Raw genomic sequence first — 17,638 nt, 5'->3', positions numbered from 1 at the left:
AATCCCACACGAATACGGGTTTTGTTATGATCTGATGTTAACACATTCCGAGCATGTATCTCACTACTCAATTTCTGTGTTATCCGTCATTTTTTTTTCTCTCTTGAATAATGTAAGAGATTTAATCATACACTCTGGTTAGTTGTAGGTTAGATGAGTAGTTAGTTGAGTTTTGTTTTTTTTCTCGGTATTTCTTTTTTTCTGTTTGATAGATTTTGGTTATTATTTATTTAAGATATAATTGTATATCAATGTTTATACTTGGGGTTTTTTTATTTTTCTTTTGTAAACTTATAAAAACATATTGAATTTTCAATAAAAATATCTATATAAAAAAAAGAAATGCAGTGACTGCTCTAAAGTTTTAAACACGACTACCACATTTTACATAGCAGGATCCCACAGATAAGAATTGTGATTAATGAGCAGATTTTCTGCCTTTTCTAAAATGGTGCTGATTTGGGAAACAAATGTTAATGAGAGCAGCAGGAAGAGATCCAGATTTTTTTTTAAATAGTGCCATGGATCTTTTGCATCCACCCAAAAGGGCAGACAGGACTTCATTCAAAATGGTACCTCTGACAGTGCAGCATTCCCTTAGTATTGTGCTGGAGTATCAGTCAAGACATTGTGCCAAATTTTCTGCAGTGGAATTATGAAACCACAGCTTCCTGACTTAATCATGCATCATGCAAAAATTCTCAAATACAGTGTTATTAGTTTATGTTTACCCATTAGCAATGCCACATGTAGCCATTAATTCAGATTCTAATTCTAACCATAAGCATCTGGCTTTCAATACACTTGTAGAAAACTGAACCAACAAACCCATTCTGAACTGTAAGTGATGTTGACATCCAAATGATGACCTCCATTTTTTTGATATTATAATTTCCACAGAGGCCAATAATTTTAAAGAAAAATTCACATTTCTAGTGGCTGATTTAAAGGAATGGCATAACAAAATTTCAAGTTTCAAGACATTTGCTAAAATAAACTGTAATGAACTTGAGTAAACATTACTCAGTAGACAAATAACACACTAAATGCAAAAAGATAACTAATAATAGTTTCTTAGAATGACCAATAAACATATGCTGCAGTTATATATTTTAGCATCACCTCACTGTGTTAAAGCCTTTGCAGAATACAGTTCAGAGTTATATTCGGCTTCCTGTGGACACAATTCTCCTCATTTCACTGTGTCATAATATCCAGTGACAGTCAATGGTCCTTTCCCCATCTTCTGAAAAATCCAGAAGCCGCCTGCAACATCATGGCTCACACCAAATATTCCTTTCCCAAGAATGCCAAAACAAATCATTTGAGTTCTCTATTATTTTCATGCGTTCCATCTCTGACGAGAAAACAGTGTCCCATCCGCATTATGCTTGCTAGCCAACAGTGAAAATAGGCTATTTCCTTCTGTCGTGTCCTGTTTCTTTCTCTTTCTGGATCATGCTCTCTCTCACAATCTTGCTCTCTCTCGATGGTGTTATTGGCCAGAATAATTTTTTTCAATATGACAGATAATAAAAACTACAAAAAGTAGTTAATTTTCCATGTCTGAAGTTCATATGATCGAAAGGAAAGAATAAATCAAGTTAACCTACTGTTTTCTGCTTACAGAAATTAACCTCTGTGAGGTTAATAATGGTGGCTGTTCAGTGCACTCCAACTGCACTAAGGTTTCTGCAGGAGAGAGAATGTGCACCTGTCATGATGGCTATGTTGGTGATGGGCTGATTTGTTTAGGTATGTACCAAAGTCTGATGTTGTGCCAAGCAGGGGTTTCAGTGTTAGTCATAATTTTAATAATTCACCTTCTGCTTAATTTAAATTTAATTTTATCACAAAACTCTTTTGGATTAAGAGTAAAATACACATATTCTTTTCATGCAATGTCCAATAACTACATTTTCCAAGTGCATAAGGTAATGTAGAACATAGAACAGTACAGCACAGGAATGGGTCCTTTGGTCCACAATGTTGTGCCAAACATGATGCCAAATTAAACAAGTCCCTTTTGCCTGCCCTTAACCATATCCCTCCATTCCTTGTATATTCATGTACTTACCTAAAAGTCCCTTAAATGCCCCTATCGTATCTGCTTCACCAACCCTGCCTGATGACAGCTCCTCCCAAGTAACACTCCCTAGCTCCCAACTAATACTGAACAAATTTGCCAACCCCCAATTTAGTCCCTTGCTACAAGCTTATTCTTCTTATTATTATTATTCGTAGCTATCTTAAAACTTAAGAGGTTGTGATCACTGTTTCCAAAATGCTCTTGCACTGAAAGGTCAGTCACCTGGCCTGGCTCATTTGCCAATACAAAGTCCTTTATGTCCCTCCTCTAACTGGACTATCCACACACTGTTTCAGGAAACTCTCTTGGATGCATTTTACAAAGATGTTACTAAGACATTAGTCCGGCTATCATTCATTGCTGCAGCCATAAGTATTTATTCTTTGTATGAATAAAGCTGTTCCTAGTGTTTGTTGTTCACAACGCAATGGAGTAGATTTTAACCATTGGGTGTTAAGGAAAAGATGTTCTCAAAAATTAACCACTTTGTATAATGGGTTGAGTATGCAACCAGCATGCATAATGAAGTAAAGAAATTGATAGCGCACATTAAAATAAATATGATCGAATAGCCATATGGAGGCACAGTTGGTTGATAGCAAGAATTGTGAAGTAATGTACATTCAAGAATATGAAGCTTGATAAAAGTGGAGGGCCAGCATTGTGAATTAAAAATGGCACTTGGTGCAGTAGTTAAAGAATACCTTAGTTTAGGAGGTCAAGATGTGGAATCCATTTAGATGAAATTTGAGGAATAGTAGGGGTAAGATGTTATTCTTGGAAGTGATCTATAGGACCATAGCAGTAACCACAGTGTAGTTTCAAGTATAAAGAAGAAATATTGGGTGCTTGTGGTAAGGGACCAGCAATAACCATAAGTGACTTAAATCTACACAAAAACTGAATAAGATTGAAAAAGGCAACTGGATAAGGAGATCATAAAATATTTTCAGAGTAATTCCTGACAGTAGTATGTTCTGAAGCCAAGCACTGAGCAGTTTGTATAAGATCTTGTATTGTGTAACATGACAATTTTCAGGAGAAAGCACCCTCTAGATAGCAGCAACCAAATCTGAGTAAATTTTACAACAGGGAGATGAGTGTGTTCAAGACTAGTATTTCCCAGATAAATAAGGTATGTGGGCATGAAAAACAAAATTAAAAGAACTGCAGATGCTGGAAATCTGAAACCAAAGCAGAATTGCTGGAAAAGCTCAGCAAGTCTGGCAGCATCTGTCAAGGGAAATCAAAGTTAACATTTTGGATCCAGTGACTCTAAAGAAGGGTCACTGAACCTGAAGTATTAACTCTGATTTCTCTCCACAGATGCTGCCAGATCTGCTAAGACTTTCCAGCAATTTCTGTGTCTGTCTGTGGGTGTGAAATCTGATCAAGATAATGTGAACTGGGAAACTAGACCAGAGGATAGATCAATAGAAAAGAAGTGACAGACATTTGAGAGGATATTTCAGAATTTAAGTATATCCCAACTACAAAGAAAAATTCTATAGGGAGATGGATTAATTAAAGAAGTTAAGGAGAGCACTAAACTTAGTGGCAGATCAAATGATTAGACAGAAACACAACAACAGAGAATAACTAAAAGATTCAGAAGAAAGAAAGTAGGGTATGAAAGGAGATGAAGAATAGAGGGGGAAAGAAATCACTTGTTGGAGTAATCCACAAGCCCCAAACAGCAACCACAACATCGGAAGTATTTAAGAATAAATATTAAGAGCTTGTGAACCACAGAAAGATGTAGCAAGCAGTTAGAAGGCTAACGAAATGCTGTCCTATATTATGAGAGCAATTGAACATAAAAGTAAAGATATAATGTTTCAGTTATACAGGCCATTGATGAGACACATCTAAAATATTGTGTGCAGCTGTGGTCTCCTTATTAAAGAAGATGCAAACGTGTTGAGTTGGTTCAGAAAATGTTTACTAGATTACTACTTTGAATAAATAGTTTGTTTTTTGAGGAAAAGTTGGAGAGACTGGGCTCATTTCCACTGGAGATTAGAAAAGTGAAGGGCACTGTTTTAAAAATTAGGGATCATCTTTTTCGGAAAATAATAGCAGATTTGTTTTCTGTGAGAGGTGTATCAACTTTGGAACTCTCTAGGCAGTGAAGATGGGATATCGAGTAGTTTTCTAGCAGAAGGAAATAAACTCCCATTGAGCAAAGAAGTTGAATGTTATCTGATTTGGATGGGAATATGGACCTCAACACACAAACAGATAAATCCATTTTGATCAGAAGACTAAAAGGCAATTATTATCAAAATTGCGAGAAATGTCAAACTGTTTTGGTGCAGAGAGATCTAGGTGTTCTCATGCATGTGTTGCAGAAAGCTAGTATGCTGGTCCAGCAGGTTTAAGGAGGGAACATAGAATTTTGGTACTTATTGCTAAAGGAATGGAGTATAAAAGCAAAGAAGTGTTGTTGCAGTTATACAAGCATTGGTGAGGCTGCATCTGGATATGGCAGCCTGGCATATGGCTTACAGATTTTGTCCCCGTACTCCAGAAGGATGTAATTGCATTGGTGATAGTTCAGAGAAGGTTCACTAGATTCATTCCAGAGGTGAAAGGATTGCCTTATAAGGAGAGATTGAGAAGTTAATATCTACACTGGCTAGAGTTTAGAAGGTTGAGAGGAGATCTAATTGAGGTATATACAATTCTAGGGAAGACTGACAAAGTAAACAGAGAGGATGTTTCCCCATGTGGGGCAATCTACAATGAGAGGTCATCATTTTAAGCTAAGGAGTGGCAGATTTAAAACAGATGAGGAGCAATTACTTCTCTCAAAGGGTCATATATTTATGAAATTCACTACCCTAGAATGTGGAGGGGACACTGAATAAATTTAAGGGAGAGCTTTTTAAAAAACTTAGTAATACTTAAAGAATTATGGGAGCAGGCAGAGAAGTGAGGTTGAGGCTGAGATGAGGTCAGCCATGGTCATATTAAATGGTGGAGCAGGCCCAGGGCTGAATTACCTACTCCCGCTCCTTGTTCTTGCATTCTTATGTTCAGTCATGATTTTATTGAATGGGAAAACAGGCTCAAGGTATTGAATCACTACTACCTGCTCTGACTTCATAGGATGACAAATTGAAACTCTACCTAATAGTCATAATAATTGCCGAAAGAATACAAAGAACATTGTTTGTGATGATTTGGTTTAGCAGATTAATCTCATAAAATGTCCACAGCTGTCATGGCTGATTCTGAGGAGCAGCAGTTGTATTAGGGATCCACTACTGCACTTGCAGACAGAGTTGTGATCTGACAACAATTAATTGCACTCTCATGAGTTTGTGGATTATAGTTTGGTTAAGATAAAAGTAGGTCAGCTGTGTTCCCAGCATGCTGGCCAGATGCTAGCAGAAGAGGGATACATTACTTAAAATATTCGAAATGGTTTACAGTGTTCCTGTCTGGTGGTGGTAGTTGGGGGTAGGGGAGTGATCTCCAGATGGGTAGGTCCAGTGATTAGAGGCTTTCAGCTCCCTGGGTGGTAAGTACTCTGAATCCTAATGACCTTGGAACTTCATGTGTTTAATTACTAAGCTGTCTGGGTGGTTGTATTGCCTTCCCCCACTGCCCCCTGCCAGGCTGATGCAGGACTCTGATTCCGAGGGCAGTTTCTGTGCAGGCTGTCCATACAGCTGCTGTGTTGTGGCCTTATCCCTGATCTTAACTTCCTGTCTATTAAAGCTCTTCCTGCACTTGGCCAATGATTCACTAGTTCATGGTGCAAACCTGTTTCTGATTCCCTGACACCCTAGTGGAGTCAGATCTGCATGTGTTCAGGGTTGAAACTTGAGTCTCAATTCACCTCAGCTGAATTGAGAGTCTGCCCATTCTGAGAGAATATCCAGAAACCAGTCACCAGTAGATTCATGGGCAATTCTTTAAGTGTGGGTGTGCAATGTGTTGCAAAGAGTGATTGTATTCTTAATTTTCCATGTACTGTGTGGCTGGTTTGTTAAATATGATCCCCTTACTGTTGAGATTTACCATGATTCAAATCCAGGTTTTAAATGAAAGCTTTAAAAGTTCCAGGAGAAACAAATTAGGAGAATATCAACTGAGTTTCCTGGATGTGTAATATAGAACTACTACCTAGAGAAAACATACGAACATAAGAAAAAGGAGCAGGAGTAGGCCATCTGGCCCACCGAGCCTGCTCTGCCATTCAATAAGATCACGGCTGATCTTCTTGTGGATTCAGTTCCCTTACCTGCCCGCTCAGTGTATCCCTTAATTCCTTTACTGTTCAGAAATCTGTCAATCTTTGCCTTAAAAATTTAAACACAGTAACCTCAATTGCTTCACTGGGCAGGGAATTCCACAGATTTACAACTCTTTGGGTGAAGAAGTTCCTCCTCAACTCAGTGCTAAATCTCCTCCCCCTTATTTTGAGCTATGCCCCCGTGTTCTAGTATCACGTGTCAGTGGAAACAACCTCCCTGTTTCTATCTTATGTATTCCCTTCAGAATTATATATGTTTTTATAAGGTACCCCCACTCATTTTTCTATATTCCAATGAGTCGAGTCCCAATCTACTCAATTTCTCCTCATAACCTAATCATCTCAACTCCAGAATCAGCCTAGTGAACCTCCTCTGTACCCACTCCAGTGCCAGTACAACCATTCTCAATAAGGAGACCAAAACTGTACACAATACTCCAGGTGTGGCCTCACCAGCACCCTGTACAGCTGCAGCATAACCTCTCTATTTTTAAACTCCATTCCTCTAGCAATGAAGGACAATATTCCATTTGCAGGCTTAATTACCTGCTGCGCCTGCAAATTGATCTTTTGTGATTCATGCACAAGGACACCCAGGTCCCTCTGCAAAGCAGTGTGTTGCAATTTTTCACTATTTAAATAATAGTCCATTTTGCTGTTAGTCCTATCAAAATGGATGACCTCACATTTTCCAACATTGTACTCCATCTGCCAGACCCTTGACCACTCATTTAACCTCAGTATATATCCCTCTGCAGACTCTGTGTCTTACGCACGCTTTGCTCAATCACTCATCTTAGTGTCATCCGCAAACTTTAACACACTGCACTTAGTCCCCAACTCTAAATCACCTATGTAAATTGTAAACAATTGTGGTCAAACACTGATCCCTGAGGCACACCACTAGCCACTGATCGCCAATCAGGAAAACACTCATTTATCCCCACAGGTTATGCTTTCTATTAGTTAACCAGTCTTCTATCCATGCTAATACATTACCTGTAACACCATGCACCTTTATCTTGTGCAGCAGCCTTTTGTGTGGTACCTTGTTGAATGCCTTCTGGAAATTCAGGTACACCGAGTCCTTGTTGTCCACTGCATTCGTAATATCCTCAAAGAATTCCAGTAAATTAGTTAAGCATGACCAGACTTTATTAAATCCACGCCACTTCTGCCTGATAAGACAATTTGTATTCAGATTTTGTATCCTTATTTCTTTCTTGATTCGAGATTCCAGCATTATTTCCACGACACAAGGCAGCTTCACTGTAAAAACAATGGCAAGAGTAGCTGCCAATATTCTGGCTTTACTAGACCCACTACTTACTAGGACTTAGACAGGTCCAGACCACAGTGAGCTACCACCTGGTGAGTCAGCTCACCGTCCATTGGATAATTGGAAAATCTTCCTTTTGGTAGTATGAAACAATTAGCAATTTCAGAGTAAACAACAGTTTGGAAAGGAAGAGAGATAAACAGGAACATAACAACAAAGTAGAAGTTAGCCTTACAATCACCTGAACCTGCTCTGCCATTCAATAAGATCATGGCTGATCTGATTGTAACCTCAAATCCACATTCCTGCTTAATATTCATGCACTCTGCTTTCAACACTATTTCAGGGAGAGAATTCCAAAGACTCGTGGCCTCAGAAAAAAAAAGCCCACATCTGTTTAATAGAGTGACCTCTTGTTTTTAAACCCTGACCCTTAGTTGTTGGTTCTGCCAGAAGAAACATCCCCTCCATATCTACTCTGTTAAGACCCTTATATGTTTCAATGAAGTCACGCTGTACTCTTCTAAACTCTAGTAGATACGAGCCTAGCCCATACAGTTTTTCCTCATAAGACAATCTGCTCATTCCAGGTATTAGTCGGTTTAATGTTGCCTGAAATGCATCCAATGCATTTATATTCTTCCTTAAATTCAGAAATTAATTAATTACCCTAGACAACATTTTCCAAACTTGTGACCATTACCATCTAGAAGAAACATGGGCAGTAAATACGTGGGAACACCATCACCTCCAACGTCCCCTCCCATGTCACTAGCCTTGTTGAGGACAGGACTGCCAGTGCTGTGCACTTGACTGTGTGTCCCTGAATGTCTTTGTTAGTAACGTTGGTCATGTATAAATGTGAGAAAGTATATCAGGACAGAAGGTTATGTAAACCTGTGTAGATCTGGGGAGTGAGGTGCAGGAAGAGACTGGGGAAGGCAGTAGAAGGATTTGTTCTTGAATGTTCCACTCAAATTTCCTGCCTCGATCAGGGCATGAACCTTGCAGCAGTATATCCACGAGTGAGGCAGAAGCTGCTCTCTGCAATGTCTAGCCATAACTGCTTGTTCTGAGGCTGCCTTTTCTTTCCTATCTGCAGGGAACAGAATCTTCCTGAAGTCCCTTAAAGCCCCCAGTATTAACTCCAGCCACATTCCTGCATTGTGCTTCAGCCTTGCCACTTTGAGACTCTTTGTGAGTTCTGACTTTGTCGAAACACATCTAAAGTGCTTCAATTTTATCCTTCACTGTGAGAGTTTAAAATATTAAAATATCTCTGCAGGATGACAAATTGGCCCTAATTGGTTTGGAAATCCAGAAGTAAGAGTCAGTGGTTCCTTTAAAGAGTCACAAGCACACTGCTAAAACTTACGTGACCATGCCGCCAGTCTGTAAGTTAGTCTGAAAGTTAAAATTCAGCCAGATTTGTAAGTAAATCTCATTGATAAACTGCAGCAAGACTACAATGCATGTCAAAATTCTCCCCCAGGTCTTGGTTTACCCACAATGAGCCCCAGGGGAGTTTGAATTTATGATTTCAATGGTTTGAATGTTTTTCTTCGCTGGTCATACCAAAGGTTTTGATTTCTCCACCTGTTCTGACAAGATATTGTCGCTCTGATAAGAATGCAGTTATATAATTGACTCCTGGGCTGTGCCACAAATTGAAAGTAGGGCAGTTAGATACTTCAGCAAAGAAAACATGAAGGTCTAAAGGTGAAATGAAAGGTTTTAAAATGGAAGGGTGAACTTTGTGAGACCTTTGTCCAGCTCAGGCAAATTCAAAATGAACTAGACTGCAGAAAAACCACCCCTTGTTCCTTTTGATAATTCAGGTTGTTGTATTTTATTCAAAATCAGAAATTGATGGTTGCACAGAAGGAAATGGTGGTTGTCATGAAAAAGCAGAATGCACCAAAACAGGACCAAAACGGGTAAGGCAAGATTTTTTACGTGGATTTCTAGTTGTTCTGATTTGTTTAGTTTTTCCACTTATCATTTATGCCATTGTTTTCTAGTAATATTTTACTTTTGCGGTTATAAGCATGTTATGCAGGATTTGAAACTGTATCAGTAGAGTACTAGGAGTTCAGAAGTGCTTCAGCAATGTATGAATTTAATTGAACTCCAACTGTAGCTGGATGTGTTAAAGGGTTAAGCTAGTCATAAATGTTGTGAAAGGTATGACAACAGTTTAAATGAATTCTTCACAAGCAAAACACTGAGATCAAATTTTACTTTTGCTAAGTGCCAATCACATCCAGTTTGTTGGAGGTATTCTCACCACGAGTTTTCTCACCATGTCCTACCAAGCTCACTACATTAATTGCCTTTCCTGCCCCTGTGGTGTGCATCATGTTTGATTTCAGCCCCATTCACCACACACAGTTTCCAGAAGAGCTCAGCATGCTGAATAACCATCCAAGTCCATCATACCTTGAGTCTGTGCCATCTTTGAAAATCTGCTGTGCATCTGGAGGATTGTTGGCTTCTGGAGGCTGAGGAGAGATGGCTGAGAAGGGGAAGTTGGCACTGCATTTCTCTGACAGGGACCTGGTGCAGTTTGCCCCCACCACACTAACCCCTATGGAAACGAAGGCCTGATTGTGTCCTGTATAACATCACCCCATCTAGACCATGGTCAAAGCCCTGCACTGGTTTGGGAGGCTGCTGGAAACGGACTGCTGGGTCCCTTGATTGATAATTGCTCCCCCGTGGACTTCACAGAAGACTTCTTCTCTAAGACATCGCCAATGTTTGCTGCAGATTCAGTATGATTGCTGCAGACATTGCTGCCAATGATATAGGTGTGATATTGATGTGGCATACTGCTGTATGACAACGTGCGTGTGCCCTTGCCTGAATGTTACTGAGCAGCATAGTCAGCTGCCTGGTTGTGTGATTTTGCCAACTGGCACTGCAAGGCACAGCAATACCAGGCTGGCATAATGCAAGCATGCCAGTTGAATGCTCGCTAAGACAACAGCAAGCAACCAGCGCTGGTAGGCAGCCTAATTCCAAGCTAGTGCTGAATACCTGTACCGGCATGGTAACTGTGCCCTGCTCGGCTAGGCAAGTCTGTCTTCCTGGACACACTGCATTGGAAAGTTTCCAGGATGGTGCTGAGGGTTTACTGAATGTCAGATGCCAATGCCCATGAAGGTGGGGGACATGTGCTGGGGCCAGTGGATCGTGCCCTGGGATGCTCTTTGGTCATGGACAACATCGAGGTCATTCAGAGGAAGTGGTCAGCTGAATCCACCACATACCTGCTCTGGTTTCCACACTGGGCTTTTCCAATAGCTAATTTGGTGGGCAAGCTTGGGAAGATCAGGAAGAGAATATTAATGAGGCAAGTTAGGCCACCAATATGGAGCTTAATAAGTGTTGATCACAGTCAATTGTCAATTCACCAATGCCTCTCAATAATCTCACCATGCCACTTGTGACAAGTATATAAAAATGGAGTAAAATGATCTTGACATCCAGATGGGACTTCTTGCCTAAATCTGCCACATATCTCACCGTAGCTCCCATCGCTCAATTTCCAGTTTCCAGAACTGGGCAAATGAGCTCAGAAAAACTGTAACTCTGAGACTCCAGCTTTTATTTCTCTGATTATGAGTGTACTAAATAAAATAATAGGCCCCACCTATTTTGAATAATATTGTGCACGCTTACTTTGATGTGTTCTTCATTTTAGGTTGCCTGTAATTGTTTCCCTGGATACTCTGGAGATGGTAGAAATTCCTGTGTACCCATCAATCCTTGTGAAAAGGTTAGCAACAAACTTACAGACCTAGAAATTCAAGAACACCCATCTTTACAGCAAATCAGTTTTGGAGCAGGGACCTCAAGCAGGCATTAGATGCCTTACCTACATATATAAAGGGTCCAGTGAATATGTCAGGTATGGACACAGGATGCCACTTGTTGGCCCATACCAATATGTACTGCTGATGTGCATCCTGTCACAACTTTGAAGCATTGGAGTGTTAAATAACACCTGAAAAATTGACAATTTGTGATTTAATTGTGATGTCAGAACTGTGGCAGATGATTAGATATTCCTGCTAGAGGCAGGTAACAGGAGTCTGAATATTTCCCAGTTACAGGATGGGGGCAGGACAGAGGGGGTGGGGGGTGGGGGGTTGTTGCTGTGGGCATGCACTGGAGTTGGGCCCATAACTCGGGATGCAAATCAGATGTAGCCGTGAAGGTACCGGGTACTTTCATGTGTTGGTTTAAGAAGTCTGCCTCATTTTCTGCAACTTCATTCCAGTTATTTTGTTTGATGTTAAGCTCTTTTGACCCTATTCATCCCTTCAAAACTTACCCACCCATTCCCAGACTCCCCCGATCAACACATGATCACCCATGTTCCTCAATCCACACTCCCCAAGGCTCCCGTATCCTCCATGCAACCCATGCCCTTCCATCCAGTACCAATGTCTTCCCCTCCATCCAGCTCCATCAGCCTTCCTATCCTTCTTGCCAACCCTTCACCTTGCACCCATAAGTGGCCCCTCATAGCCATAAAACCAACCCATGCCCCCATCACCTTAGTTAATGGCTGTTAACTGAGGAAGGATCTGCCATAAAGAGTGTTCCGTGGATGTTCATTAAATTAATCCTTGGGGTGACAAAATTGAGGAGAGATTGAGGAAATTGATCTGTTTTCCCTAGAGTTTCAAAGAATGAGAGGTAATTACATTGAAACTTACAGATTTCTTACAGGGCATGGTAGGGTGGATGTAGAGAGGATGTTTCCCCTGGCTGGTGACTCCAGAACCAGGAGATGTATCTCAGGATAAAGAGTGTAGGCCAGTTAAGAGGAGGAAGTTCTTCACTGAGCATGGTGATCTTTGGAATTCTTTACCCCAGAGGGCTAAGGGAGCTTACTCAGTGAGTATGTTCAAGGTGGAAATCAACCAATTTCTAGAGATTAATGACATTAAGAGAAATGCGGCATGTTGCCTGCTCAAATTGATTGGTATGGCAGGCTTGATGGACTGAATGGCATACTCCAGTTCTTATATCCCTATCTGGCCAAAACCATTATTGATGTTAAATCTAAAAATTGCTTTTGTTCTAATTTTTACCTTCATCTCCAAATGAAGAACAATGGGGACTGTGGCCCATTTGCCAACTGCGAGGCAACAGGGCCAGGAATCCGAAAATGTATCTGCAAAAGGAATTACATTAAGGTTGGACTTTCTTGTCGAGGCAAAATTTCGCAGGTAATTTTACTTGGAGATTTTGGATATTTAAAATTGAGTTTCAGTTACTGAAAAACTACTTATTTACTATGACATACATGTCATGAATAAATGCGGATAAGGGAATCAAACAGAATATTTTCCTTTAGAATTATGCTTTATTTAATTATTTAGTATTCTAAATTGAAGTCTTCAAGCAGTGTCAATGGTCAGAGAGCGTCTTCAGATGAGGTATCCTTTCAGGTCCTATCTGCTTGATCTGGTGGTTAAGGGTAAACCTAAAATTTCCCTGAGCATAATTTTCAACCTTTGGCTCCTCGCCTGAATAAAGGTGCAGTCGAAAATTAGAGGGGGTACAGTCGTTGTCCATTGACATAATGATGCAATGTCCAGGAGCCTGTTTTTGAAAAAAAAATGTTGTAAAGTTGGTGGTTGTTCAAGGAATAATCTAGAAATGAACAAACTTGTCTCTCCTCCACACAAATGCTGCAAATTGCTTGTGGTCTGAGCTTGCCCCATTCCTTGATTGGCTCTACATATCCTGCTCCTTCCCCTACATGAACTGCTGCTGCCACAGACTGGCACTTGCTTGGTTGTGTTTAAATGAAGAGTTCTCAACACAGGTTTCAGATGCACACTGCTGCAGCTCCATAGATTTTTCTCATAGTTTCAGTCCAGTCAGATCAGTGGTGATCTCATTGAATGATGGAGCAAGTTTGATGGGTTGAATGACCTACTCCTGCTCCTATTTCTTAAGATTTTTGGATTCTCCCAGTGTCTGTGTTGATATTCCTGAATCACACCACCAATGAAACACACTGAGATTGATTATAACTTCAGATGGATGGCAAGGTAATATGAGCACTGAATGGCTTCACTTTGAAAAGTATAAGTGACTTCTCACCTGGCCTCCCTCACAAGAGCTTACCTGAGGTGATGATAAACAATCTGAATCACATTTTGCAAACACCCAGTTCATGGCAGGTGGGACAAATTAAAGTTAGACCTTTCACCTCAGCAACTTTTTGTTTTGAGAAGTGATGATGCCTCTAAAGTATCTCTCACATTTACTTAAGCTCAGCTCATTTCCTTCTGTGTAAAACACTTTGAAGTATCCCTCAGAGTCTTTGTAAGATAATATAAGAAAGCAGGTCTCCATTTATCATCAGTGAAATAACCGTTACTCTCATAAGATATAAATACTTGTGCCAAGCTTTTTTCTTATTTCAGCTTTCAAATCAAAAAAATAAATTCTGAATTATTTTGACAGGAACTTGTCCGGAAATCAGATGCTGCTTTGTTTTACAAATACCTTCAGGTAGTGATGGACCATTTAATTACTTTCAGGCTAAATCTTTGGAGGTTAACTGTTAAAACTTTGCTCAACTACTCTTCATTTTATTTTGAAACATTGCAGGCAAATGACATCAAAGAGCTTAATGGTAAAGGACCATTCACAGTGTTTGTGCCAAGACCTGACACACTTACTCAGGATAACACGGTAAATGTATTTTAATTACGCAGATCATTGTTCATTGTCATATTACTCGTGAGTATGTATGTCTTAGCAATTTTCCAATGTGCCGCATCTTCATATTGCAGCCAGGAATACACACCCTCAGAGACCCATCTTTTTGAAAGGTCAACAATGTGAAATTGTGACCTGAAAGATCTTGTGGCACAGTGGGTAACATCCCTGCCTCTAACCCTGGAGTTCTAGGTCCAAGTTCCACTCCAGAACTTGATGGCTGTGGAAGATGCAATTGTCAACCTGCGATCCTTCCAGTGTGGCAGGTGGTGGGAGTTGGCGAATCTCCTCGTCAGCCAGAGCCATTCTGGTAGCTGCAGTGGAACAGTGCCATAACCGAGGCTAACCTTCTGGATCCAGGGGTTCAAATCCCAATAGCGTAAATAGTAGAATTCAAATTCAATAAAAATCTGGAATAAAGAGCTGACCTAATGGCGAACATGTAATCATTTCTGACTGTTGTAAAACTCCATCCAGGTTCCCTGCAGCGTTTCAAGAGGGACAGGCAATAAATGCTGGCCCAGCCAGCGACACATCCATCCCACATCTCATGAGTGATTAAAAATAAAATGCCCTTAGGGAAGGAAATTTGTCATCCTTACTTGGTCTGCTCTATATGTGACTTCATACCCCTAATGTGGTTGACTCTTGGGCAATTAAGGGTTGGTGATAAATGCTGGCCTAGTCTGTGACTCCCATCTTATGGTCGAATGAATTAAAAAATAAAAAGAACAGATTCCACACGTTTAAAAATGTCATGCACGGGCTCTTGCCAGCAGCTGTATTCAGTGGCTAGTGTTCTCCTTGCTTAAGAGATTGCTGGAAAAATATTTTTAATTAAAGAATGATCTGGCATATAAATATTCCACACTGTTTTAAAATTTGGACTTATGTTAAAAATTCTAAATTTTGCTTCTTATCACATTCCGTGCTGCAAATGCAAATGTTTGCTGACCCGACATACTTGAAGCAGTGTTTCGAAAGTTTAATTATCTTGTAAAATTAATGCTGAGTACTTGGTATCACATGATAATGATATCATTAAATTAGAGGTGCATGAGCATGTCATACTCACTGTTGTGGTTCTGGTCACCGAGCTGGGAATTTGTGTTGCAGACGTTTCGTCCCCTGTCTAGATGACATCCTCAGTGCTTGGGAGCCTCCTATGAAGCGCTTCTGTGATGTTTCCTCCGGCATTTATAGTGGTTTGTCTCTGCCGCTTCCGGTTGTGTTGGTGTTCATGGATGCGGATCGTTAGCTGTCTTCCTGTTTGTCGTATGTAGTGTTTTGTGCAGACCTTGCATGGGATTTTGTACACTACGTTGGTTTTGCTCATGCTGGGTATCGGGTCCTTCATTCTGGTGAGTTTTTGTCTGAGAGTGGCTGTTGGTTTGTGTGCTGTTATGAGTCCTAGTGGTCGCAGTAGTCTGGCTGTCAGTTTGGAAATGCTCTTGATGTATGGTAGTGTGGCTAGTCCTTTGGGTTGCGGCATGTCCTCGTTCCGTTGTCTTTGGTTCTGTTCGCCGGCACACCCATGGGCTCACCCATCTCTGGACTCATAGCAGAAGCGGCCATTGTTACTGTAACCAGCAGCTGGCAGGCTGAGCTCTCGACCCATCTGTGTGAAAATTCTTTTTCTTTGGTGAACTCAGGGTAGTGTTAGATTCGTGTCACCATTATACCTTCACAATCAGAGCCTCTGATCAGATCCAGACTCCAAACCAAAACTTTACATGGGGTTGCCAGAAGTCAAATGTCAGCCTTGCTCCACTCCACCCTTCCAGTGGGACCTCTGAAGGGGCCAACACTATTGGAAAAGCTGAGTCACGCTGCCACTGATTTCTTTTTTTGTCTATTGACATCATAGCTTAGGAAATTGTGAGCATTACACGATAGTTTTTCTACTGTGTAGCTCTGCGTTTAAACTTGTTCTGATTCTTTGATGCCAATTTTGATGCAAAACATAAGCTTAGAGGGTCTCCCATTAAAAATGGAGATGAGGAAAATTTTCTTCACTGAGAGGGCTGTTAATTTATGGAATTCCCTATGCCGGGAAACAGTTGACTGGGTCATTGAATATATTTAAGGCTGACGTGGACAGATTTTTGATCTACAAGGAACTCATGATTTCTTGGAGGCAGGCAGGAAAGTGAAGTTGAGGCCATGATCAAGTCATCCATGATCATCTTAAATGGCAAAGCAGATTCAAGGGCTGAATGGCCTACTCCAGCTCCTGTGTTCTTATAATCTTAACTTGATTATGAACAGCCTTTGTCAAGTGAATGAGAGAACTTTCTTGACAGATGGAAGAATGGAAAACACGTGGTTTGATTGGAGATTTGCTTCGATATCACATAGTCGGCTGTGGGAAACTTCTCTACGATGATCTAAGGAAACACAGTTCCCTCGTTGCTTTATCTGGAAATGCCATTCGGATCTCCTGGAAACAGGTAGGTGTGTTTACATTTCAGCATACCCTGCAGCATGAGCTCTTAATGATGAATTGTACCATAAACATCTTTAAATTGCCACCTAGACCTCAAGCTTCTAAAAAAATTGATCCCGGGTTTCTTATTGATTATTGAGTGTGGCGCTGGAAAAACACAGCTGGCCATGCAGCATCCAAGGAGCAAGGAGTCGACATTTCGAGCATAAGCTCTTCATCACATTCCTGATGCTCCTCGGATGCTGCCTGACCTGCTGTGCTTTTCCAGCACCACACTTTTTAACACTGATCTCCAGCATCTGCAGTCTTCACTTTCTCCTTATTGGTATTATATACTTGGATAAAGCAAAAATATATTTTTGTAACTCGAGCTTTTTCATCATTCCTTATGAGGGATCTGAGGAATATTCTAATATAAAGTCAGCTGGACTGCACAAATAAGGGAAAATTGCCTCGTGTGTCAACCCAAATTTGTCTTGATCCCTGTCTTGCATATCTCTCTGTAACATGATAACTCACCTCAGACACAAACAGCTCCTCCACGGCTTCTGCATCCTGGGTTGTATTAGTTCAATTTAAAATAAGTTTCTACTTTTGTATGACTGTAAGGTAGGTCCTTTCTTTATTGTTTATTTTCATAGAACATAGAACAGTACAGCACAGAACATGCCCTTCAGCCTACGATGTTGTGCCGACCACTGATCCTCATGTATGCTCCCTCAAATTTCTGTGACCATATGCATGTCCAGGAGTCTCTTAAATGTCCCCAATGACCCTGCCTCCACAACTGCTGCTGGCAACGCATTCCAT

General features: G+C 40.6%; 1 protein-coding gene across 2 annotated transcripts in view; it reads left to right on the top strand.

The window, feature by feature from the left end:
• Window positions 1-17,638, top strand: part of stab1 (stabilin 1) — a 273,869-nt gene that overhangs the window by 190,626 nt on the left and 65,605 nt on the right. For both annotated transcript variants that reach the window (XM_043707873.1, XM_043707874.1), the window contains 7 exons: window positions 1,630-1,755; window positions 9,496-9,569; window positions 11,339-11,413; window positions 12,756-12,875; window positions 14,125-14,172; window positions 14,272-14,355; window positions 16,686-16,832. In XM_043707873.1, the coding sequence (XP_043563808.1) occupies window positions 1,630-1,755; window positions 9,496-9,569; window positions 11,339-11,413; window positions 12,756-12,875; window positions 14,125-14,172; window positions 14,272-14,355; window positions 16,686-16,832 (674 nt within the window). The remainder of the gene's footprint in view (window positions 1-1,629; window positions 1,756-9,495; window positions 9,570-11,338; window positions 11,414-12,755; window positions 12,876-14,124; window positions 14,173-14,271; window positions 14,356-16,685; window positions 16,833-17,638) is intronic.

Source organism: Chiloscyllium plagiosum, chromosome 18 (genome assembly GCF_004010195.1).
Source record: "Chiloscyllium plagiosum isolate BGI_BamShark_2017 chromosome 18, ASM401019v2, whole genome shotgun sequence".
Taxonomy (NCBI): domain Eukaryota; kingdom Metazoa; phylum Chordata; class Chondrichthyes; order Orectolobiformes; family Hemiscylliidae; genus Chiloscyllium; species Chiloscyllium plagiosum.
This window is presented reverse-complemented; position numbering and strand designations above follow the sequence as displayed.